Here is a 23,872-nt window from a genome sequence, read left to right on the forward strand (position 1 = left end):
ACACAGCCCAAGCTGGATTCCACCCCCCCCCCCTCCCCGAGGGTGATTTGTGGGTTCCTAAGTCTTAATTGGATCTCCCCAGTCCCCAACAAGGCCACCCACCAACCTGTCACAGGGAGGTTGACATATGAAATTTATTTAGGAAAACCAAAACCCACCAAAAAAAGAGAAATAATAATAAAGGAGGAGGAGGAGAAACAGTAGGGGAAGGAGGAGGAAGAGGAAGAGGAGAAGGAGGAGGAAGAGGAGAAGGAGAATAAGAAAAGCTGGAGGAGGAAAGGAAGAAAGAGAAGTCATCTCCTCCTCAGGCTCCATTGGAGTCCAGAACAACCAGTGCCGCAAGACAGAAGGACAGAAAAGCTGGAGGAGGTTTGGACACCCACACACGCCTGTGCACACTTGTGGGTGAGCTGGGCTGGGTGCCAGCTGCACTCCCCAGTATCCAGAGGGGTATATACAGGGGCAGGAGCTAGGAAAGCATTGACTACCTACACACACCAGCAGCAGGGGCTGGAAAAGTGGGATACGGCTGGGAAATGGGCATCCCTGTGTGCCCCCATCATGGTGTAGTACCCAGGATGCAGAACCCAAGTGCAGGACACCCCCGCATCTATCAGATGGAGAGATCCCTGCATTGTCAGGCATCCCTGGGATGCAGGGACTCTCTTTGAACAGTTGTACCTACTGGCATGTTGGTGCCAGCGCTGTGCCAGCATCACAACAGGGATGGAGCTGCTGTCCTCTTGCAGCTTGGGGGTTTGCTGCCTTCTGGGACCATCCCTACCCCCTATGGCAGTGTGGGGAGGGGGAAAAAGGCTTAAGGGGGTCTTGGAGGAAAAGCCATGGGCCAGCAGACAGACTCGGTCACCAGGTGGGTCCCACCAGGGTTCAGGCAAAGCATCTCACTAAAGGCATCTCCGAGTAGGTAAGGCAGAAGGAATTCAGGTCACTTCATCCACGTGGAGCAGCTCAGCATTGGGGTCTCCCATTGCTCCTGCTGAGACATGCTCCAGGTATCCTAAGAACATAGGCAAGTCATGCTAACAGACTAGCCAAGGAGTGAAGCAGCCACTGTGTAGCCCAAATCCAGGAGGGACCTGCTGTGGCACCATTTGGGATAGTGCCATGGGATACTGCAGAGGAGTGGGGATGGGGCAGCAAATGGCCCCATGTCCACTCTTGATCCCAATGTGACCAACACCAATGCCAGCAGTGCCAGAATTTTCCCATGCTGCTCCCATCGCCTTTTCCTGCTGTGGTGGTGGACTCATTCAGCTCCCATAAGCTGGATGATGCAGCCTGGGGGCTCAGTGCACCCTAATCCCTCAAGGCTGAGCATCCACCCTCAGCCCCAGCTCCCTCTTCAGCTCTGCCCCAGCAGGGTGAGCTGCTCACCGCAGTTCCCCTGCTCATGGGTGTTTCAAGTGGCTTTGGTTGGGGTGACAGAGCCCTGGGTTACACACAGGTGGTCGGACCCTGGAGGCTGGTGGAGCCCCTGGGACTGAGGGGGTCCATATGGGTTGGGTTGTGGGACTGGAGAGACCACAGGAAGGCCAGCAGGGTCCATGCACAGTGGTCTGTAGGACAGGAGGAACCAGAGGAGAGCATCGGGGTCCATGCATGGTGGTCTGCATGACCAGAAAAACCACAGGAGATGGTGGGGTGCATGCGTGGCAGTCAGGACAAGAAGGGAGTGGTGGAAGACCACCAGGATCCATGCATGACCAGATCAACCATGGTAGACCAACAGCATCCATGCATGGTGCCAAGTAGGACCGGAGGGACCACGGGAAAATGGCAGGGTCCATGCATGGTGGTCTGCAGGACCAGAGGGATCCCAAAATGTTGGCAGGATCCATGCACAGAAGTTGGTGTGGCAGGAGTTGTGAAGCCACTGTGAGCTAGGAATGTTCACAACACGGTCACCAGGGAAGCTGTTTGCAGTGAGGAGGCTCCCAGGTGGACACGTCAGAGGAACACCTACATAGTGAGGACACAGCAAGGACACAAATGGGACCAGATGGACCCCCTCTGGAGCACAGCCTCCCCTGTGCATGCAAACCACCAGCAGGACCCCACAGCCTTGGCATGTGTAGCCCTTGCAGGGGTCGTGGTTGTGTGGTTGCATGAGACTGGGCTGTGTGAGAGATATGAGCCCTTCCATGGGTGAGTGGGTCCAGGGGTCCTAGGGAGGTGGGGCTTTTAGCCAACAGATGCTCAGCAGCTGCTGGGAAGAGGCTGGAGCTGGTTCTCTAATGTGGAACCTAGCAGGGGATGCAGGCCATGGCCATCCCACTCTGGTGTCTCTTCCCTCCTCCAGCTGGAGCCAACCTTCTTCCATGGACCCGATCCATGGCCCATGGCAACACCCCCCATATGCTCTACAGCCACCCCCCAGTTCTCCCACTGACCCTCGCCATCCACTGCCCACACCATCCCCCTCTGTCCTGCCCACCCACGCACACCCATGTCATGGTGACCGACCCCTCTAGGGGTGCTTCCACCAAGGACATCATTCCTATTGTCACCCCATGGGGACAGGACCTGCAGTCTTAAGGCAGCTTAAAGCACATCCATCCCCCAGCCCCACTATGTCCCTTGGTGCTCCCAGCCACGAAGGCAGTGTCCCACTGGGTGGACAGGACACCTGAACACCTGCCCCGGAGGGCGGAGACAGTCACCCAGTGGTGGGGAAGGACTGGTGGTGGGTGCTGGCAGCACACAGCCCTTGCCGTGGTAGTCCAGAGTCACTGATATTCCCCCAAACCTCCTCCCATTGGCTGGGGGATGAGGCTTGGGGATGCTCCCGGCCCAGCCATGGCTGTGGCCCCCCCCATCGCCTCCGTCACTCGGCCTCAGCCTCAGGGGGCTGCCCTGCCTCAGGTTCCAGGCAGCCATTGAGCTGGGGGTCAGGGGCCTGTGGGTCATATTCCTCATCCAGAAAGTCCAGGGAGTTGTTACTGGGCAACCCCCGGATGGTGAATTTGTGGGAGACCTTGGTCCACTGCTCCCGGTTGCTGGCCACCCGCTCGTAGAGCTCCGCCGCCTTGGGGAAGAGGTCCTGCAGCAATCTGGGGAGTGGGGGATGCACTCCATCAGCACAGGGCTGCACACCCTTACTTCAGTGCAACCCCCTTAGTTGAGTGCAACCCCATCCCCACTGCTTGGAATCCTCCCAACACCTGCAAGACCCCCCCACACACAGCACCCCCATCCCACCCTAACAGAGGTGGGGGTGGCAGGGGGTCCTCCCCACCCCAGCACCAGCACTGGGGCTCACTTGTAGATGGGCATGGCAATGTGCTCCATGAAGCTGATCTGCAGCTCAGGGATGTAGGCTTTCTCCCGGTCCATCATCTCCAGCGGGCTGTTCCCCATGGCTTTCTCCTGTATGGATGGTGAGGGGGGTCACTGCCAGTAGCACTTCCTCCCATTCCCAGGCAAGACCTCTCTGCTCACTGCCCATGCCCCCCATTCCATTGGTGCCTTGAGCATTGGCCAAGCCCAACCCTGCCAGCTGGTACCTACCAGGTCACCCTGGGAGAAGAATTCTTTGTAGATCAGCTCCTGCAAGAGACAGGCATCAGCAAGGGCAGTGCAGCCTGGGATGACCCCCCCTCCCTCCTGCCCTCCAGACCCCTCCCTATGGCTCTGAGTCAAGCAGGGACATGGTCCTGGCATGGAGGGACTGCTGCATGGTCCAGGGTCCTGCATGGAGGGACCTCCTCCATGAGGATCTGGTGTGTCCCTAGTGCCTGGGGACATGCAGGTAGCCTGGGCAGGTTGTGAGATGGCATTCAGGGGGTTTAGCTCCATGGTGTGGCACTCACTGCAATCTTCCTGGTGGTCTTCCAGCCCTTGGTCTGGTCAGAGAGGTCACAGGAGGTCATGAGCAGACAGAGCAGCAGGCTGCGGTGCTGTTTGTTCTTGGGGTCATATCCCACTGTGGGCAGAGTGTGGGGCAGAGGTTGGGATGGGGAGCTCAGGACAGAGCTCCATAGCCCCCATCATGCCACACATGAGGACTCTGGGGACAGCCAGGACCTGCTGTGTCATGTCCCAGCCCTTATCACCCCCAACATTGGAACCACCTGTGCCACCTCCCAGCCTTGGTGGGATGAGTTCCTACCACCCCTCAAATCCCAATCCCCATCTCCATCCCAGGAGCTTCACCTTCTGCCATCTTCTGGAGATCCTTGAAGATGCGGAGGTGGTGGGCCAGGTCAGTGGCCAAGATGATGTCCCTCATCAAGTCCAGCATGCGCTGGTAGTCCTGTGGGCAAGTCAGCTGCCATGACCAGCTCTGTGCCCCTGCCAGCTCCCACATCCCCTAGGATCCAGGGATGGGGAGCAGGGGGTCTGGGAAGAATGCAGGGGCTCAGCATGGGCAGGGGGTAGCCTGAGAGGGGTGTTAAAGGTGGGGGGCTCACCTTTCGGGAGAAGTGGTCAAAGATGTTGCAGCCTTGGCTGTTGAGGATAGCAATGGCTTGGGCAAAGTGATGCCTCTGTGGGAGAAGCCAGGACCATGAAAGCAGGCAGGGAGCAGGCAGGGATGCTGCCATGCAGCCAGAACCCAGGAGAGATGGGCAGTGAGAGATCTGGGGGATCTTACCTCCATGACAGAGCCCTCTGAACTGTAGAGTGCAGCCAGGACCGATTTCTGCAAGGTAGAGAAGCCGGAATGATGGAGCTGTGGGGGTGAAGACCCCCACAGCTCTGTCCCTGTCCCCATACCCCCCCTTCCCCCTTGCCCATCCCAGCTCTGGGCTCGGCTCACCGAGGCCACCTGAAAGGAGTTATTGGTGCCTCTGTGGTCCAGGTCGTGGCACATGCAGGAGATGAAGAGGGCAAAGATCTCGATGTCTCTGCGGAGGGGGAGGAGGGAAACTGAGGCAGGCAGGAGAGCAGGGAGCACCCCAGCCAGGACAGAGGATGGAGAACAGGGACAGGGATAGTGCCTGGCCTTACTCCAGGTAGTTAACGAGCTCCAGGTTCTTGTAGAGCAGGTAGCAGAAGTGGGAGACAGAGAAGGCGTGCATCCAGTTGTGGTAGGGAGGGTCACGGTACCCCTTCTTCACCATCAGGCAGAACCTGGACAGAGGGGCAAAGCCATGCAGGGAGGTCTCACCCCACAGGGACCTCCACCTGGCCAGGTGTCCACCAGGCAGCCACGGGGATGGAGATGAAGATGAGGGTGGGATGGGGAAGGGTTGGGAATGAGCTAGGGGAGAGGGATGGGGACACGGAAGGTGGACAGTCATCTGGATGGGGATGAGGATAGAGACAGGGATGAGGATATGGACAGGGGACAGAGAAGGTGGATAGTGATGAGGATGTGGATGGGGACAGGGAAGGAGACGGAGGGGATGGGGAAGAAGAAGGAAATGGGGAAGAAGAAGGAAATGGGGAAGGTGGATAGTGATGTGGAAGGGGATGGAGATAAAGATGGGGACAGGGATAGTGGACAGGGATGGGAACTCACCTAGTGAGCGTCTGACGGTCCATCTTGTAGTTGTTGATGAAATTCATGTCCTGCAGCATGCTCAGGATGGCCTGCAGAGGGGACAGAGTGGGTGGCAGGGAGTGACAATGCCCAGTAAGTTTCTCCGCGAGACACCCCTGCCCCTGCCCAGCAGGACGATGCTCAGGGGTGCAGCCACATCCCTTCACCCCAACACCCCAGCACCCCAGCACTGGGGTATATGACCTGACCAAGGCCAGGCAGGGGATGGTGGCAGTTGCCCACTGCTGTTGACAGTTGTCCCCATGGTCCTCACCATAGAGGTGTCATCCTCGGGCAGCGAGCGTGGCGTGTAGGTGAAGCTGGCAAAGTTGGGGTCAATGGTGGACACGGGCTGGATGCCCTCACTCAGCAGTTTGGTGTACTCATCATCTGACACCTGCAGGAGCCGTAGCCAGTGGCCCACACTGTGACCAGGTCCCCAGGTGTTCCAAAGGCCACATGAACCACAGTGAGAGCAAAGAGCCCTGGGGTATCACCACCACCCAACTGTGCAACCACCTCAGGGTAAAGTGTGGGTGCACCATGCTGGCAGTGAGGGTCCCACCCCTGTCCCCATCCCTGTCCTCACGCTACCTCACCTTCATGTGGTACATCATCATCTCGTTGGCCAGGTGGCTTCGGTACTGTGCCTCATTCACCTTCTTGTACAGCAGGGACTGTGGGGCAGGATCAGGTTATGGAAGTGCTGGGGGTGGGCAGACACTCTCCAGCAGCCCCAAGCTCACCCTGGCACCACAGCACATTCTTATGCCCATGAATTCCCTTCCCATCCTATGGCCACCACTTGTCCCCAAGGAATGGGGACCCCACACACACATCCCCCCATCCCCATTCCTCTGTGCTGTGGCAGAGTTGGGACCCCACCTTGTGTGTGACCCCCTCCAAGTAGAGGATCCCCCAGCACATACATGGGCGATGCTGATGCCGCAGTAGATGGAGAAGGCAGTGGCCAGGTCCTCGTCAAACTTGCTGAACCAAGGGCCATTGATCTTGTTGACCAGCTCCGCCACCCCAATGACCTCTGGAGCAGAAGAGGGACAGCAGGGGTATCAGGCCCTTGTTTTGGGTACAGGGTCATGTCTGTGTGCTGAGGACAGCACAGTGTCCATGGGCTTAGGGCAGGGTTGTGCCCAAGTAGCAGGGACAGTGCTGTTCCTGTGGGCTGGGGACAGGATGACAGCCACATTCTGGGGGCAGTGTTGTGCCCAGGGGCTGGGACAGGCTCATGCCCAGGGACAGTATTGTGCTCAGGTGTTGGCAGACAGGATCATGCCCAGATGCAGGGTACATGATCATGCCCATGTGCGCATGGGCTGGGACAGAATCATGGCCATGGGCTGGGAGACAGTGCTGAGTGTCTGCGGGGGGATATGATCACACCCAGGAACTGTGCCCTTGTGCCAGGAGACAGCACTGAGCCCAAGGGCTAGGACAGGACCATGCCCACATTCATGGGACAGAATGGTGCCCTGATGCTGGGGACAGGACTGTGACCATGGGATTGGGTCAGGGTCATTCCCATGTGCTGCAGCAGTGTTCTGCCTACAGGCTGGGGACAGAATGGTGCCCATGGGCTGGGGACAGAACAGTGCCTGCGGGCTGGGGACAGAATGGTGTTCACATGCTGGGGACAGTGTTGTGCCCACAGACTGAGCCAGGACTGTGCTCCTTGAACAGGATTCGTGCCCACGGGTGAGGGATGATGCTGTGCCTGTGACTGCATGCTGGGGACAGTGTCATGTCCACATGATGAGTGACCAAACCACCACATGCTGACTGAGGCACCTCCTGGGCCAGACCTGTGCCCCCCTCTTCCCAGTGTGCCTCCCTCACCCCCTCACCCTGGCTCTCATTCTTGATGGGGAAGCAAAGGATGTTGCGGGTGCGGAAGCCGGTGCTGTCATCCACCCCACGGTAGAAGAGCGGGTGTGAGTAGGCATCCTTGATGTTCAGGATCTTGCCGGTGGTGGCCACGTGCCCGGCAATGCCCTGGTCTGCCGGAATGCGGATCTCATAGCTCTGCGGGCAGGGGAAGAAGATCACCAGCAAGGCCTGGGGGGAGGGACACAACCCCAGGCCCCCCAACTCCATCCTGTGCTCACCTCGTCATCCACCACTCCACCATCGAACACCTTGGCCACCAGCTCATGGCTGAGCCGGTCCAGCAGGAACACAGAGCATCTGCAAGACACACCACTGCCATTCACACCCACAGGCCAGCTCAGTGTCCCCCCCGTGCCCCCTCACCTGTGTGCCCCACCACCACCACTCACATCTCAGCATTGCTGAGGTTCCGGGCCTCCGTAATGATCTCCTGCAGCAGAACGGAGACATCATCTGCAGGGGAAGCAGTGAAGGGTCAGGGACCCCCAGCCGGGCAGCACTGCTCCCTCATCCCCCACTCATGCAACGAAAGGGGGGGAGCTTTAGCTCAGGGCCCTGGCAGGAGGTCTGGGTGGCACAGAGGGATGGGGGCTGTGTGGGGCATGTGCACGTGTGAGCAGCACATACGTGCGTTCAGCAGTGCACACACGCAGCTGCACGTGTGCACACACGTTTCTAAGAGCTCTGTGGTCATGCCACATGCATGCCTGCATGCAGCCATGCAGCATCAGTGTGTGCCAGGTTCTGTGCCAGCTCATATCACCCTTCTGTGACCATTCCCCAACAAAGGGACAAGGTTCTCCCTGGCTGGGGACAGAGACCCCAGTGCCACCACCCTCTGGGGCTGGGGCAGGGGTTGGTCATCCATTCCCCATTCCACTCCCTCACCATGGGTGCTCTCCCATGCACCTACCCAAGTGCGTGAAGAGGTTCTTGGCCACCTGCAGCAGGGCCTGAGGGGACAGAGAGGATGTCATCAGTGACTGGTGCAAGATGGGGCACACACATGCATGTGACACAGCCCTACACATGCTCACCTGGCACTCACACTTGAGCTTCTGCTCCTTCTGGAAGGCCAGGGTGCTAGTGAGCACCGTGGAGGTGTAGCAGAAGCAGTGCTGGATCTTGTGCTCATCCGTGTCTGTGTAGCTGGCGGGGGCACACCTCAGTTCTCTGTCCCTATTGGTCCCCCCCTTTCTCCACAGCGACAATGCTCCAGCACCCCAAAAGTGAGGAAGTGCAGCCCCACAGAGAGTCCCAGCCAAAATGCTGCTCACCTCTCCCCACTCAGTTTGTTGAAGGCGCAGGCCAGTGCCACCACCTGGGAGGTGGCCCGGCTAATGACAGGGACACAGAGCATGGAGGTGACCTCGCAGCCCAACATGCTGCTCAGCTGCTTGTGCTCCTCCTGCAGGGAGAGGTGAGATGGGGCTGGAACCAGCACGCCTGGCCTCCCCAGGAAGCCCCATGGGACATTGGGGTGACACCCATGTCCCCAGTTGTGGGAGGGACACAGCTGGTACCCACCTCACTGATGTCCTTCAAGGTGATGGGCTTCTTATCCTCCACCACCTGCCCCAGGCGCCCAAAGGTGAGCTGTGGGGAGAGGGGACATGTTAGCGTGTGGCACCCATTGCCCACCCCCCTGACATCCCAACCCCTCGCCATTCCCCCCTGCTCACGGAAAAGCTGATTTCCTCATCCAGGACACGGTCCCCCACCACCTGGAAGAGATGGGGAGAAGGGGGTGCCCATGAGGATGACGCCATGTCAGGGGGTGTCATGTAATCCTCTGTGGGGGTCAGGCTTGGGGGACTAGCCTGGTGGCACCTACCTGGCAGAAGAGCTGGTGGTTGTCCTCAGAGACGAGCAGGAGGCAGCAGCACAGAGACTGAGTTTCCTGCTTCAGCTGAGGAGTAAGGGGATGGTCAGCACCACAGCCTGCCCCAAGCACTCCCCAGGTAGGATCCAGCCCCTCCTCTGCTTCCCTGTGTCCAGGGCACCCACACATGCCACAGGGAACCAGGCGCCCCTCCCCAGAACCTCCTTCCTGTGACCGAGCAGGTTCAGTCTGGAGGCTACTGATGGCAAGGGCAAGGCTGTTCACTCTGGACACTACTGAGGGTCGTACTGAGGTACAGAATGATAGAGAGCAGGAGAGAAACCTGTACATTCTCTCACAGAGTTTTTGTGGTGAGGGTGAGGGTTAACTCTGGAGACTATTGATGGTTGTTACAAGGCTGCTCACTCTGGTCACTACAGATGACTGCACAGCCGATGCTTGAGGCTTTACTCAGTTTTGGGGGATTTTCTTGTTTTGAAATAAAATGGGGCTCTCTGGTGTGTCCTGGGGCTGGGGGCAGATGGGGGCAGGGGGCTGGTGGAGCAACTACTCACATAGTTGATGACCTTGAGCTGCAGCGAGGCGGCATCCAGGTCATACAGCTCACCTGTACAAGGGTGGCAGTGCTGTGAGGGGCTGAGCATGGTTTCACCCTGTCCACACCCCCCACCCTTCCCAGTGTCCCTCCACTCACCACAGAGCTGTAGGATCTTGCAGTCCAGGTCACTATAGCTGCTGTCAGGTGCCTTCTCGGGCTTGGCCAGGGAGGTCTGGGAGGAGCTGGTGGAGAGGCTGACCTGGGGCCAAGGCTGCAACTTCTGCAGGGCTTGCAGGCGTCGGAATGCCACCAGGGCCTGCAAGATGGAGCAGAAGGGACAAGGAACAGCAGGGCTTGGGGAAAGGGTGGTAGGTCCCCAGGTGGCAGGTCCCACAGTTCAGAAGGACTCACTCACATGTCTCTCTAATGCACGCAGGCTCTGCTCGTCAGAGTCGCTCAGCTGGCCACAGTGTACCTGGAGCAGGAGTGATGTTAGGACCCCCAAGTCCAGGCCCTCTCCCTGGCCCCAGAGCCTTGCCCATGTTCCTGCACTCACCAGGATGACGCATACCACGGCCCCACTGTTCTTGTCCACCAGCGGGATGATGAGCACTGCAAGCGAGAGAGTGTCAGTCCCAGGTGGGCCCCAGGGGCAGCCCGGAGCTGTGGAACTCAGCTCTTGGGGTGCATGTCTATTATGTCCTGACGTGTCATGACCCACCCACCCAGCCATCTATCCATCTTCCCATCCATCCATTATCCACCTGCCCACCTCCATGCTTACTTGTTCCTGAGAACAACCCTCAGTCCCAGTGCCCACCTGTCCCTCATGCCTCCATCCTGCTTCCACCCACCTGTATGTGCATCCATCACTCACCTACATGCTGTTGTCTCAGCCACTGCCTCTGACCACCCATGAACCATCCATCCATCCATCCATCCATCCTTCCACTCATCCATCTTCTCACACCTCCATTCCCACCTCTATCCCTCCACCTACCTACCACCCAGCCCTATGCCCATACCCCCATATAAGTCCCCCAAGACCACCCTTCCCACAGCTCCCACCTTGTGTGCCAGGGGCCAGGGGCGCTGCCAGGGGTCCCAGGTGCTGGCCAGGGAGCTCAGCAGGGAGCAGCCCCCCACATTCCAGCCGCTTCTGCTTCTGCACAGCATCCCTGTGGGGACAGGGATACTTTTGAGCATCCGTTGGGGAGGGCACCTGGGAAGGAAAACCCCCAGGAAGGGGCAGCCCCCTCGGCGGAGACACCCACGGGATGAGGACAGGCTCAAGGACTGTGCAGCACATGTGCATACTTGTGTCCCTGCACAGGCAGAGCCCCTATTCACATGTGTGTCCCTGTACATACACACAGCCCCTGTGCACATTGTGTGCACATCCAGGATGAAGATGAGGATGGGAAGGGAAAGGGGACTGGCACATGGATGGACATGGAATGAGGATGGAGATGTGGAGAGGGATGGGAAGCCTCCTGCCTTCCATGTACATGTCTGTTCACGCACACCAGCCAAGCCACACGCATGTGCCCACGCCCAGGGCTGGGGAGGTGGCCAAGCTCACCTGAGCTTCCCGTTGGACGGCAGCTCATGGGGGGGGTCATCGCAGAGCAGCCGTGTGTCCCCATCCAGCAGGTAGATATAGACGTGCTCCTGGAGGAGGGGGCAGCACATGCGTGTGTGCAGACATGCGTGCACAGCCACACATGTGCATAAACACCTGCACACCCACATTTGCACATGCACACATTCACAAATACACCCCTGCGCACACACAGAGTCACGCACAGATGTGCACGCTCACCTACACAAGTGTGCGCCACTCACACCCAGCCATGGCCAGGGGCCCCATGGAATGGCACTGGCACAATGTCCAGCCACCACCAGCACCAGGGTCACCAGGATCAGGGCCACCAGCACCCCCAGGGCCACCAGCACCCTGGGGCCACCATGAGCACCAGGGCCACCACAGCACCCTGGTGGTGACAGGTGGCCCATATAGGGGGAGAATTCTGCAGTGGGTTGGGGATAAGGAGACCCCACCCCAGACAGAACCCCAGCATCAACCAGCAGAGAATCCACCCCTCCAGTTCCCCCCAACCCAGGGGGTCTCAGCAACCCCACAACTCCCACCCGCCCAGGAGGATGTTCTGCTCCCCATTCCTCCCAGCCCCCTGGGGGATGCAGATGCACCCCCACCTACCACAGCAGGCAGCAGGGTGACAAGGGCATGGCGGAGGGCATCACGCAGGGTGGTGGCATCAAGCGCAGCACCCAGGCTCAGCAGAGCATCCTGCAGAGTGAGAAGAGCAGAACAGGAGGTCTCTGGGGGCCAATACCATGTGGAGGGGCACTGTGGCACCACTCTCCCTTACCCCTGCCACAGCACAGGTCCTCCTGCCACCAGACCCCTTGCAGTGGCCTCCAGACTGCCTGGTGCCTTTTTTGGGGCCAAACCCTCCTGTTTTGGTCAGCATCCATCATGTGGGGAGGTGGAAGGCCCCCAGAAAGGGAGAGGAGGCTTTGGCACTGTGCCACACTGCCCTCATGCCATAAAGCACCAGTGGGAAGAGAAATGAGGCAAGGAGATGGATAAAAGCTTATCTGAGGATTACAGCCCCATGGTGGGACAGAGGTGTTGGGATGGACACATGGAAAATCCGGGGGCACAGTGGGCTCTGTGGTGCAACTCTCCCAGCTCTGCTCCTGCCTCCAGCCCTTGTCTGGGAGAGTGGGATAAGGATGATGTTATGACAGAAATAGTAGATGCTCCGAATCAGACACTGCATAATGGCGTTGGGATTTGCTCTTCTTCTGGTCCCAGCTTTGCCAGGTGGCTCCAGGCTCCATTCCTGATAACCAGACCTGGGGGCTGTCATGCACCCCAAGACCCCATCCAGGACAGCAGCCCCATGCAGGGCCATGCCACCTACCCACCCAGGGAGCATACTCAGCCATGGGGCCAGATCCAAGTGGCACTGGGAGTGTGGCTGGCGGTGAGGGTGCTTCCAGCTGAAGACATCGGCACTGAATGTTATTCCAACAGGGCCGCATCTCCAGTCACTTACTCACACTGGAGACACATGCACTGTAGAATACAGCCAGGCCTCAGCCAGGTGGCTGTCCTGCCATCCCTCTGTCCCACCAGATCCTCCACAGTGGCCCCCCTGGGGTAGGGGAAGATGGGGCAGAGCCTGAACGGGTCACTTGGGTCTGCTTGGGGCATCAAATGCCAGTGGCATTCTTGGTGTGGGGACAGTCAGGTGGCAGCTGGACATGGGTGGAGGCTTTAATAGGGCTGGGAATACGGCTCCATCCCTGACACAGTGAGGGGAAATCTGCAGGAGCTAAAAGAAGACATTCCCAAGACAAGGACACAGCAGCAGAAGCTGGCAGGATGGTTTGCAGCCTAGGAAGAAGGTAGGGAGAGTGAGGGTGGGCTGGGAAGGACATCACACTCATTCCACTTGTCCCGCTCATCCCACTAAACTGCTTCTCCCACTCATCCTGCTCATCCCACTCAGCCTATTCACTATATTAATCCAGTTCATCCAACTCATCCCATTTGATGGCTCATTCCACTCAGCTGCTTGTCCCACTCATCCTGCACATCCCACTCATCCCACTCACCTTGCTTGTTCCATTCATCCAGCTCAGCCCACTCATCCCACTCAATGGCTCATCCCATTCAATGGCTTGTCCCACTCCTTCCACTTGTCCCACCCATGCTGCATAGCCCACTTGCTCATCCCACTAATTCCATTTGTCTCACTCGTCCCACACACAGTCCAGATCCTCCAGCCCAGAGCAGAGGTTTACCCCAACACCCTCACTCCCTGTCACCCTCTGTCCCTCAGCCCTGGGGATGCTGCAGACCCACTCTAGGGGCTCTGCTGGGACACAGCCAGGGCCCAGAGCCAGCACAGCCAGAGCCACCACCATAGCTATATCCCAGTTATTGCCATAAACAGCCTTTCCCTTTTCTGTGGAGTCACCAGTGTCCTACTCCCAGCAATCCACACCATCCAGGCACTACCTCAGTTTGGGTGGGGGCTCCTCCAGATCCATCTCTACTCCGCAGATGTTGGGGTGTTTGGATGAGGCTGCATTGGCACATGCATCCCCAGCACCAGCGGAGAGATGAAACAATCAGCCACCTGCTCTGCATCCCAGCTTCCATGGAGGGCAGAGCTATGGTAACACTTCCCAAGTGGGCACAGCGGGTTAATTAACTTCGCTGAAACAGGAGGAAACACTGAGGGATTGCAATTCCCAGCTCCTGGAGCAAAGTCCAACACCCTCATCCCAGGTGCTGCACACCCAGCAGCTCTGGAGGGAAATGCTGCCTGGAGATGGGCATGGAGAGAAGGCTTTGGGGACAGATCCAAGGACAGGGTGTGGGCAGGGGATACAGCATGGCATCACTGACAGCCCCAGGAGCTGAGGATGCTGCTCCTGCAGAGCAGGTGAACAGCACCCTGTCCCTGTCCTGTCCCCATGGTGCGCACACATGGCCCTGTGGGACTCCCACCCGGGGACTGTTGTCACCTTTTCTCTGGCCTGAGAGGACAGGGATACTGGTCTCACCCTGCCAGACTCCTGAGCTGACAGGGTGACTCATGGGACCTCAATGCTGGCCAGCACCCCACGGTGCAGTGCAACACCAGAGCCGTATCTGCCACAATATTCCCACTGAAGCTGGTGGAAGATTAATGACGCCATTCATCTTCTCAGAGTAAGGATTTGTCTCTGCTCCAACATGGACCCCCCCACTCTAGCAAAGCCAAATCCTGCCACAGGCCAGCCTCCAGAGTACTGCCTGCTCTCTCCCTCATGGAAAATGGCCCTTTTATTTTTCCCTGCTATTTTTTCCCCTCATTTCTCCTTTGGATAGCTGCAGCAGCATCCTGTCCCCAGACATGTGGTGGTGAGGACCCCCAGCACAGGCTCCCCAGCCCCCATCCCAGGCTTCCACAGATCCTGCTGGGATGTAAAAGCAGCTTTTTCTACCAGAGGAAATTGACCAGCAGTGAAAACATGACTTTTTTCAAGAGGATCAGCCACATCTGTCCCCTGCCTCCCCCTCACCAGCTGTGGAAGCTTGGTTTGTCCCCCTTGGCACCCTCAGTTCTCTGGATGTTTATGAAATAGAGAAATCCCATCCTGGCCAGCTTCCTCTCCAGAAAGGTTCATTTTACACCTGCCATGTGGAGGGTGGGGGCCTGGAGGGGGAGGACACTGACCTCACAGGGTCTCAGGTCTCTGAGCTTGCACCCCTTCTCCTGGCCTTGCTCCTGGGAGATGAATGGAGGCCCCCCAAGGGTGAGGAGGAGGCCCTGGCAGAAGGCAGAGGCTGGATCCAGTGCAGTGAAGCACCCACTGGGATGCTCAGCCCTGTTGAGGGTACCTGGAACTTGGGGTCTCTCTCTGGGTGGGGACACACCTAGGCACTTGGCAAGTAGAGTTTGCATTAGGCAGAGCTCAAAATCAGGACCTGCCACCCACTGGATTCCTCTTTAACCATGGGAAAACAGGCACAGAGAGCCAGGCAGCAATACCTGGTGCCTGGGAGCATCCTGCTCCCGGAGGAGCGCTGAGCAGGGCTGCAGGACCGTCACCCTGCCTTGCAAGGGGATGCTGGGCTGGGGAGGCCCCAGATGGATCTTGCCGGTGCTGCCAGAGCACCCATGGGTGCTGATTCTGCAGAGGGATGCTGGCAGCAGCCCAGGCTTCTGTGGCAGACTCCTGCCACAACCCTCCCCAAGGAACCTCGAGGAAATGAATCATCTCCCTGCCGAGCTTCCATCCCAGCTTTGCTGTAAAAATTCCAAGTAAATGATCTGCCAGAGGTGACCCCTTGAGCTTGAGGCATCCATGATGCAGTGAGCCCTCAGAGCTCACTCGGCTCTTGCCCTCCAATGGGACTTTATCCATCTGGGAATGCAAGGAAAATGAGCCCAATTAATTTCGGCAGTGGATTAGTCTATTAGCCCCTGCCTGAGCAATCACCTTTAGGATGGAGCTGGACATCGCTCCGTCTGGACAACTTCACCCCCAGTTGTGGGCCCCAAATCAAATTAGAGCATTTGAGATGCTGAGTGCGCAGGTCTCGGTGCCTGTGGGCAGCACATCCCAGTACCCAAATCCCATGCAGATCCTTCCCAATGGATTTTCCAGGCTCAGGTTGCAAAGGGATTGGGATGCTTGGGAGTGCAGAACACATCAAGGAGGGGTCTGGAGCAGAGCAAAGGACCCCCCTGCAGCCCATCTCACCAGCCCCTATATCTCTCACAGGGGGTTTACAGACTTCAAGGACAGAGGAGCTGCTCCCCAGGGAATTCCCTACGGAGCAGAGCCCTGGATGAGGAGGGTGACCATGTGGTCACCTCATTGCAAGGCTGAGAGCCAGGGCTGGGGGCTTAGGGCTCCCTCCCACTGTGGACTCTTCAGATAGGATGCATTTTTAGCCACTAGCCTCTGGATCTTGTTACATCTGACGGGCGAAAAGCAAAATCCCATTTGGATTCCTGGGAGGCAGCCTACCTCACAGCCCCTCACCACTCCCTGTGTCCCACCCACAGGGGTGCCTGGGTATGTGTCACTGTCCAAGGGTTCCCTGCCTGCCCCAACCCTGCAGGCAGAGACACCCACCCCCTCTCCCATGCCCCAGCTCTGCCTTTTCCTAGCCCTTTCCCCTTTCCAGGGGAGGTGATGGGGTAACTTTCTCCCCTCTGGCCTCCCCTTCAAGGTGGAAGATGCTGCTCCCGGACCCCCTTTTGCCCCCACCCATCGCACCCAGAGTTGTTTCCAAGTGCATGGGGACAGATGTCCCTGCCTTTGTCACCTCTCCAATGCATGGCTGCAGGGTGACAGCACCACGGGGAGCAGCTGATCCCCCTAGGCCCCCCAAGCTGAGCCACAGCTGCCAGCAAACACCCAGCCTGCGCCCGCACCGCCCTGCCCAAGCATTTGCCGAGCAATCTGGCAGCGTTAAAAATATCCCAAAATATCCCTGAGCCGTGATTCATCCTCCTCTCCCACCTCCGGCAAAGCCGAGCCCCCCCCAGCCCCACTCCCCTCCTGGGGGGCTGCTCCCCCCGGCAGCTCGGCCTCATGCTCCGGCCGTGGTGGTTAAATATAGCCAAGCTCTGGCGGTGTGTTGGCAACGCAGGGCTGACAACAAGCGGGCAGGGCCAGGCAGGACCAGGCAGGGCCAGGCAGGAGATCACCAGCTTCTGACACTGGGGTGTGAGGGGGGAAACTGAGTTACAGAGCAGGGAAGTGACTCCTGAAGGCAGCAGGTTACAGCTTTGCTGTCACCAGCTGTACTATGGGCAGAGTGACACTGCTAAAGCCCTGTCACCCTGTCCCTGTCCCTGGCACTGCTCCTTCCCCCAGGCCCAAAGCCACCATTTCGCAGGGAATCCTCTCCCTAGAGCTGGGGAAATAGAGGCAGCACCCCTGTTCCCACCCCCGCAGGAGATCCCTGATACCCTTCAGCTCTGCCATGGGCTGAGTGACACTGACACCCCGTCACCCTGTCCTTGTTGCCCCTCACACTGCTCCCAGCTCCTTCCCTCTGCCCCGCAGCCACAATTCCCCAGGGAATCCTCTCCGTAGGGGTGAGAAAACAGAGGAAGTATCCCTAATCCCCCAAAGCAGCACCCCTGATAACCCTCCAGCAGTGTCCCTGGAGCAAGGTCCAGGGCAACAGAGGATGGAGGGATAGATGGAGGGTAGAGCTGGCAGCTCTGCCCAACTCCAGCCGGGAAGCCATCCATCCATTTCCTCCCAGCACCGCTCTCAGTCCCAAATTACATTGCTTTAATCTAATCAGGCAGCAACAACCTGTAACACGGTAGCTCCTTAATTACCTCATCTTTTCCAGGGGGATAATGAGGGCAAACGGGAAGGAAACACTTCTGGGATATTTCTTGTCTCCTCATGGTCGTTTGCCTGGGGTTCTGTTGCAACGTATGGATGGGAAGCAAGGGCTGGGGTGCAGGACTCCGTCATGGAGACACCCTGGCACCCAGCGATCCAGGCTGAGGCTTCCAAGGGCTGGAGGATGCAAGTCTGTGGAATCAGCCATCCCAAAAAAGCACGCAAGGAGCCCTGTATGCCTGTGCCTACCTCAGTTTCCCTTTCTGTGGAGGTTCCTTACCTCAGTTTTCCCACCTGCAAAGGGACATGGTTGTGCAAGATCTGCTTAGGATGGCACTAGAGTTTAGTCCAGGTAGAAAGAGCCATGCTGAGCCCAGTGTCTCCCCAGAGCTCTGTGCATCCCTCACCCCATCCTCCTCCTCCTCACCCATACATCAGCCTCACTGGAGCCTGGCATGCTCACACTGCACAGGGCATTTGCACAGACCCTTTGCACGTGGAGTTTCTACAGCCCGGAACCAGGCAGATGCCACTCCCTGAGGACCCCGCACATTCTGAGTGGGATGTTTTGCTGCACCAAGCAAATTTCCCAAACTCTGGCAGCTCACAAGCCCTTGGGGTGCTCCTTGTCTGTCCCCCCACATCCTGGCCTGGCCTCCTGGGGCCAAGAGAACAGGGCCAGAGTCAAGGTTGCTTCCTGTTGATGTCCCTTTGTTGGGCAGGACAAATCGGGACAGCAGCCACACTCCTCAAGGATTTCCGTCCCCAGAACATCGTGGCCTTCTTGGAACAGCCGGCTCGGCCACTAGCCTAATGATCTGTCACTAATTTGTCACTAATTAGTTCACTGTTCTAAGAAAGAAGATGGTGAGGACTGGGCGTCTCACTGTCACTTGTCTCTAACCCATGTCAGAGAGGGGACATATGGACCCTCCTACAGCAGCTGCAGGGAAACTGCTCAATGTTTAGGAGAATCCCTGGTATGTGGGTGCCTTCACCCCAAAGGACAGAGACATCCTGGCACCCAGCTGGCACTAAGCCTTGGGTGCTGACACTGGCAGTGCTGGGAGGGAGCTGGTATGATGTGCATTCCTGGGACATGGCATTGGCGCAAAAATTTCCCTGGCACACAGGCCCCTTCCCATCCACACTGGCCACCTGGCTGGGTTTCCAGGACTTTCCTAGATGTTTTCTGGTGGATTAGCCATGCAGGAGTCTCCGTGCCTGGCTCTACTTGGGAGCATCATGTCAAAGCTCTGGGGATGGAGCCAGAGAGGGTCTCGGGGACATCTAGGTTCCATGGGGAGATAGGAATCAGTGGGATGGGAAGGGAGATGCAGCGTTCCCACATCCATTCCTGCATCCCCTCCTGGTATGGCTGGCACTAATGGGATCTGCACAGTGATTAGGGACCTCATTTATCAGCCTCTGATGGGATCTGGGAAAATTGAATTCCTGGCCATCTGCAGCTGGGGAGGAATTCGATTTGGGGCAGAGCTCCGGAGCAGGGTGTGGGGGGCTGAAGGCTGGCAGAGCTGCCCCCCCCCACTCCCCAGGGGGTTCCACTCTGTCTATTCAGGGACTGCTTTTATTTTCCATGTCTAAGAGGGTTCGGTGGTGGGATGCAGCTCTTAATTGCTGTGAAGGGGTCTAGGAATTGTGGGGGTCTCGCTACTCAGATGGGGAAATTGAGGCACAGCCAGGAAAAGCCCAAAGCCCATGACATGTAGGAAAGGATCACAGTGCTGGTGTTTAATGGGTCAGCACCCAGCCAGGGGTCTGGCCTCCAACCCCCCCTTGTCTATCAGGGGTCCCAAAGCTGTGGCCAGGGCATCCAAAGGTGCCGAACAACCTGCATCTGCCAGAGCCGGGCCAGGAGCAGTGATCTCTCCTGCACCACGAGGAGGGAGACCCGGGAGCTAGCTCTGCTCCCTGGCATTTTCCACCCCACAGCTCCCTTGGGCAGGTCCCCACCATCCTCCCCCCCACATCCATGGAGTGGCCAAGGTGGGGATGCAGTGGGATTTAGCTGCAAAGGTCCCAGGCCAGTCCCCAGATCCATGGACTCAGCTCCCAGAGGGTCACCCTTCAGACCCAGGCTTGCAGGGGATCCCAGTCCATCACCTCCCTGCCAAATATCACAGCTCGACTCCAAAAAGCCAAGGTCACCCAAGGGGCCTATCCCAGTCAGAGGGAAGATGCCACCATGTCATCCTGTAACAGGAGCATCCTGATCCCAGCTTTTCACTGCCCAGGGTGCAGCAGGACTAACCCCCTCCAATTCCTTCTGCTTGGGGTGCAGCAGGAACACCTCTATCCCAGCTCCCCTGCCTGGGGTGCAGCAGGGCACTTCCACCTCAGACGTCCCTTCCTGGGTGATGTCATGGGGCATGAGAGCTCTGGAACCTATATCCCAAACCCCACTGCCCCTCAAAAATCAGCACCAGAGCACTGCAGTGCCAGCACAGGCTGATTCCACACCCGCAAGCAGTCACTCCTTGAGACACCCACACCTATGGCCTGTGGGGACCACCTGGCTGGGAAACACTGGGGTGTTTTCCTCCCACCCATCCCAGTTTGGGGGTCTTGCTCTACCCCCCAGCCCTGCTGAGGGTGGGAGGAAGCCAGCCCTGCCGCATGTAATGGAAAGAAGCCGCCACAGCCCTTTCCTCCCCTTTATTGCCCTGCTGATATGTTTGTGTCCGCCAGAGGAAACACAAGGACAAACGCCCGCATACGCATGTCCCCTCACTGCCCTCAACGGGTCCTCGGCCCACTGAACATGGCCGGTCCCACACGGGGGGAAACTGAAGCAGGAGCAGCCCCACGATGCTGGCTGAGGCTCCCTGATCCATGGCAGGTCACTAAAGGTGTCCGAGTGTAGTCCCTCACAGCCCCCTCGCAACCCCTAGGGACAGCGGCGGCCCCCAACCCCTCCTGCTTCTCCAGGCTGTGAACATGTATCAATTAGGGTTTGATTCATGATCCAGTCTGCAGGTAATTGCATTGGAGCTGGTGGCAGGGAGGGAGAGGAGGAACAGACATTCTCAGTCTCACCCCACTACGGGGTGTTGGGAGGTAATAATGCCCCAAGCCCTGTATATATCCTATATGCCCTCCCAGGCTCAGGGATGGGAGTTCCAGATGCAGTCAGCGCTCAGGACACCAATGGGGACTGGGGTCCAGTGGTATTTTGTGGGGGATAAGCTGTTCCTCACTCACCCTGTGCTGGAGAAGGGACAGGATCCATACCCACCACTCACTTCTCATACATCCTGGGTCATATCTCACTGCCACTGTGGCCTCACACACCAGGGACAGCTAGGAATGCATCTCTGCCCCACCCTGTGATCCATTCCTCCTCCTCGGTGCCACTGGGTTAAAACCAGTCTGCCCACCACCACCCCATCTGTGTGGGTTTTGTACTCCCCAGGCTGGAAGTTGCGGCTCCCTTGCCCCCACACCCCCAGATCCCCTCGGGGGGTTGTGTCCAGGGTTCAGAGCTTGCCCAGCTGCCAGCACCTAGGTCAGGCCCAGCTGGGTTCTGGGGGCTGGGACTGAGAGGGATCACAGGGAGCCCCATATCACTGCATTGGGCAGTGAGGAGTCTCACATCCCAGCCCCAAGCTGAATGATAGTTCTGATGTCCTCAAGCCACCACCTTCCCATCCGGAAGGGGAGGGGGGGCTCATTTCCCCCCCCCCCCCCACCCGGGGCACGCTGGCCCTGCTCAGCTCCTTTCTCTCCGTCAGCAGCTTTCGGCAATTTCCCAGACAGCGTTTCCTTCCCTTCATTTCCCAGCTTGAATCTCCGGGTCCTCGCTCCTGTCTTGAAGCCGCCGCCCCCTGGAGCTCCCCAAGCCCCCCAAGTAGCTGTACCCCCAGGGGGACCAAGGCCACGCTTCTCACACCCAGAACCATCAGCACACCAGTCAGAGATCCATCCAGGCGAACAGACAGTCGCAAGAGGGGAAGAACCCCCCTCAAGTCGTCCCCTCCCCAAATTTGGGTGTGCTCGAAGGCGCAGGAGCAGGAAGGACCAAGTGTTTTCCCACCCACATACTGGGATGCAGCTTCCATCTCCCTAAAATGTGCAGTTGGTGCAAGGAGGGTGGGGGGCTCAGAGCTGGGTCCTGCTGGGGGCTCCCTCCTTCCCAGCACCCCCACCCCGAGGTCTGGCCTCAGGATGGAATACACAGCCGAGCTCTTGGGGGTCCCACTGCCAGCGGGGCAAGGGGACACAGGGAAGGGGGAACTCCAACCGCCCCAGACAAACAGAACCCCAGACACTCCCAAGCACACCGCACCCCCAAACACCCCAGGACAGAATGGACCCCCAGCCCGAGGCCACCGGTCCCCCGGGACCCCCTGGGTACCCCTTTCCCCGGGGTCGCTCACAGTGTCCTGGAGAGTCCCCATAGCGCGGCCCGGCTCCTGGGGCGGCTGCGGGAGGGCGTGGGGGTCCCCCCGGGACCGGGCCGACCCCCCTCCCTCCCGGTCCAGCCCATTTCCTCCCGGGATCCCGCCGGGATCTGCACGCCCCCAACCCGCTGCCTCCTTCCTACGTGAAACCCAGCGTGTCCTCAAGCCTCGGGTGGGGGGGCACCGTCGTCGCCACCCCGGGAGCCCCATTCGTGCCTCAGTTTCCCTGTCGGGTTCTCCCCGTGAGGTTCAGAGCCCCCCACCGAAAAGGGGGAGACAAGCGGGTGCAAACGTGCTCGGGAAAGCCCCCTCCACCCCTGGTGCGGGAAGGGATGGGGAGTCCAGCAACCCCCGGTCCCATCGCCCCCTACCCCTTACAGCGCCGAGCACGGCGAGTCGGGAGCGCCGGCTCCCAACCCTGCCCCACAGCATAAACACGGGGACCCCCACCACCCCCGGGACCGAGTGGGAAGGGAGGCCGTGGGAATGGGGGTCCCGCGTGGGAGAGGAGGTGGGTCGCGTGTCGTGGTTTGGGAGGGGAGGAGGGTTGAGGGTCCCGGGTGGGAGGAGATGGCTTGGGGTGGGGGTCCCCAGAAGCAGGGCACGTGAATCGGGTGTCCCAGGTGCAGCGGACGTAGGTCGGGGGTCCCGGGTAGGAGCGGAGGCGAGCCTGAGTTCCCGGGAGGGAGGGGAGGTGGGTTGAGGGTCCCAGGTGGAACGGGATATAGCTGGGATGGGGGTCCCGAATGGGAGGGGACGCGGTTGGGGCTGGAAATCCGGGTTGAGAAGAGAAGGGTCCCGAGTGAGAGGGGGGTGCGGGGGACCCCTCGGGGTGGAGGTCCCGACGTCCCTACCTGTAGCGCCTCGGGGCCGGGAGCGGCGTCCCCCGCCCGCAGGAACCCGCGGCTGAAAAAGCGAAGGAGCGCGATGAGGAGCCGTGGCACCATCCCGGCACCATCCCGGCACCATCCCGGTCCCGCGCACCCCCGCACCGCCCGCGGGCTGCGTGCACGCCCCCGTCGCGACACGCCCCGTCACGATACGTCCGATCATGACACGCCCCGCACCTGCTGTGCGGGGCAGCGGCTCCGCGGGGTTCTAAGAAGCGAGGATGGGCGGGGGAGTGTGGGGTGGCGAGGGGGTCGGACATCACTCTCCAATATGAGGTGGGGGTCCCCGGCGTGGGGCAGGGGTCGAGAGGGTGGTCTCGATGTGGGAAGTGAGTTGGGATATCACTCCCCGGTATGGGGTCGGGGTGGGAGTCCCAGTGTGGGGTGGTGAAGGGGGAACCCGGGGTGGGGAGGGGGTGCCCATGTGGGGAAAGGATCAGGGCATCGCTCCCCAGTTTGGGTGGCCTCGCTCTGGGGCGCGGGGCTGGCAGTGCTCTCCTATGGGGCAGGTACCGGGTGTGCCCTCACGGGTCTGGCATCTGGGGGACAACAATCCCCCTCCTTGTTAAACCCTCCCCTCGTGGGGATCGGGCCAGGAGTTGCCCCCTTGCCCCTTCTCCCTTCTGGGGCGTGTCTCACCTCCCAGTCCGCTCTCCCACCCCGTGCAGTCTCCAGATAAAGCGACGTCTGCCCCCTTAAAGGCTGCGCCTCACGTTTGGGTTGGGACGGTCTTCCCCTCATCCTCCCTGATGGGGGGGGCCGAAATCTCACCCCGTCCCTTGCCCGTGGGTAATTCTGATGCAGGGCTCAGTACAGAAACTCTTCCCTGCCCCCATCCCGTAGGATACTGAAGGGGTCCTACCCAACATT

The 23,872-nt window shown here is 59.1% G+C and overlaps 1 protein-coding gene across 2 annotated transcripts; it reads right to left on the minus strand.

The window, feature by feature from the left end:
• Positions 1-120: 120 nt before the first annotated feature.
• On the minus strand, positions 121-23,086 carry PDE2A (phosphodiesterase 2A). 2 transcript variants are annotated; one of them, XM_082277504.1, is made up of 30 exons: positions 22,967-23,086; positions 12,011-12,100; positions 11,372-11,460; positions 10,858-10,967; positions 10,346-10,401; positions 10,205-10,264; positions 9,946-10,105; positions 9,806-9,858; positions 9,243-9,317; positions 9,091-9,132; positions 8,936-9,004; positions 8,686-8,816; positions 8,446-8,557; positions 8,322-8,361; positions 7,798-7,861; positions 7,627-7,705; positions 7,366-7,543; positions 6,433-6,545; positions 6,103-6,180; positions 5,778-5,900; positions 5,483-5,553; positions 4,969-5,091; positions 4,778-4,865; positions 4,613-4,660; positions 4,431-4,505; positions 4,174-4,273; positions 3,831-3,943; positions 3,529-3,567; positions 3,281-3,387; positions 121-3,071 (listed from the first exon to the last, which is right to left on the minus strand). In XM_082277504.1, the coding sequence occupies exons 1-30, from the start codon at positions 23,057-23,059 to the stop codon at positions 2,846-2,848; spliced, it is 2,805 nt and encodes a 934-aa protein (XP_082133630.1). In that variant the 5' UTR covers positions 23,060-23,086; the 3' UTR covers positions 121-2,845. The 2 variants fall into 2 exon arrangements, with proteins under 2 accessions (XP_082133630.1, XP_082133631.1); XM_082277505.1 differs by lacking the exon at positions 22,967-23,086 and adding an exon at positions 22,089-22,132.
• Positions 23,087-23,872: the final 786 nt, after the last annotated feature.

This window comes from Coloeus monedula (assembly GCF_965178545.1).
Source record: "Coloeus monedula genome assembly, chromosome: 3".
Taxonomy (NCBI): Eukaryota; Metazoa; Chordata; class Aves; order Passeriformes; family Corvidae; genus Coloeus; species Coloeus monedula.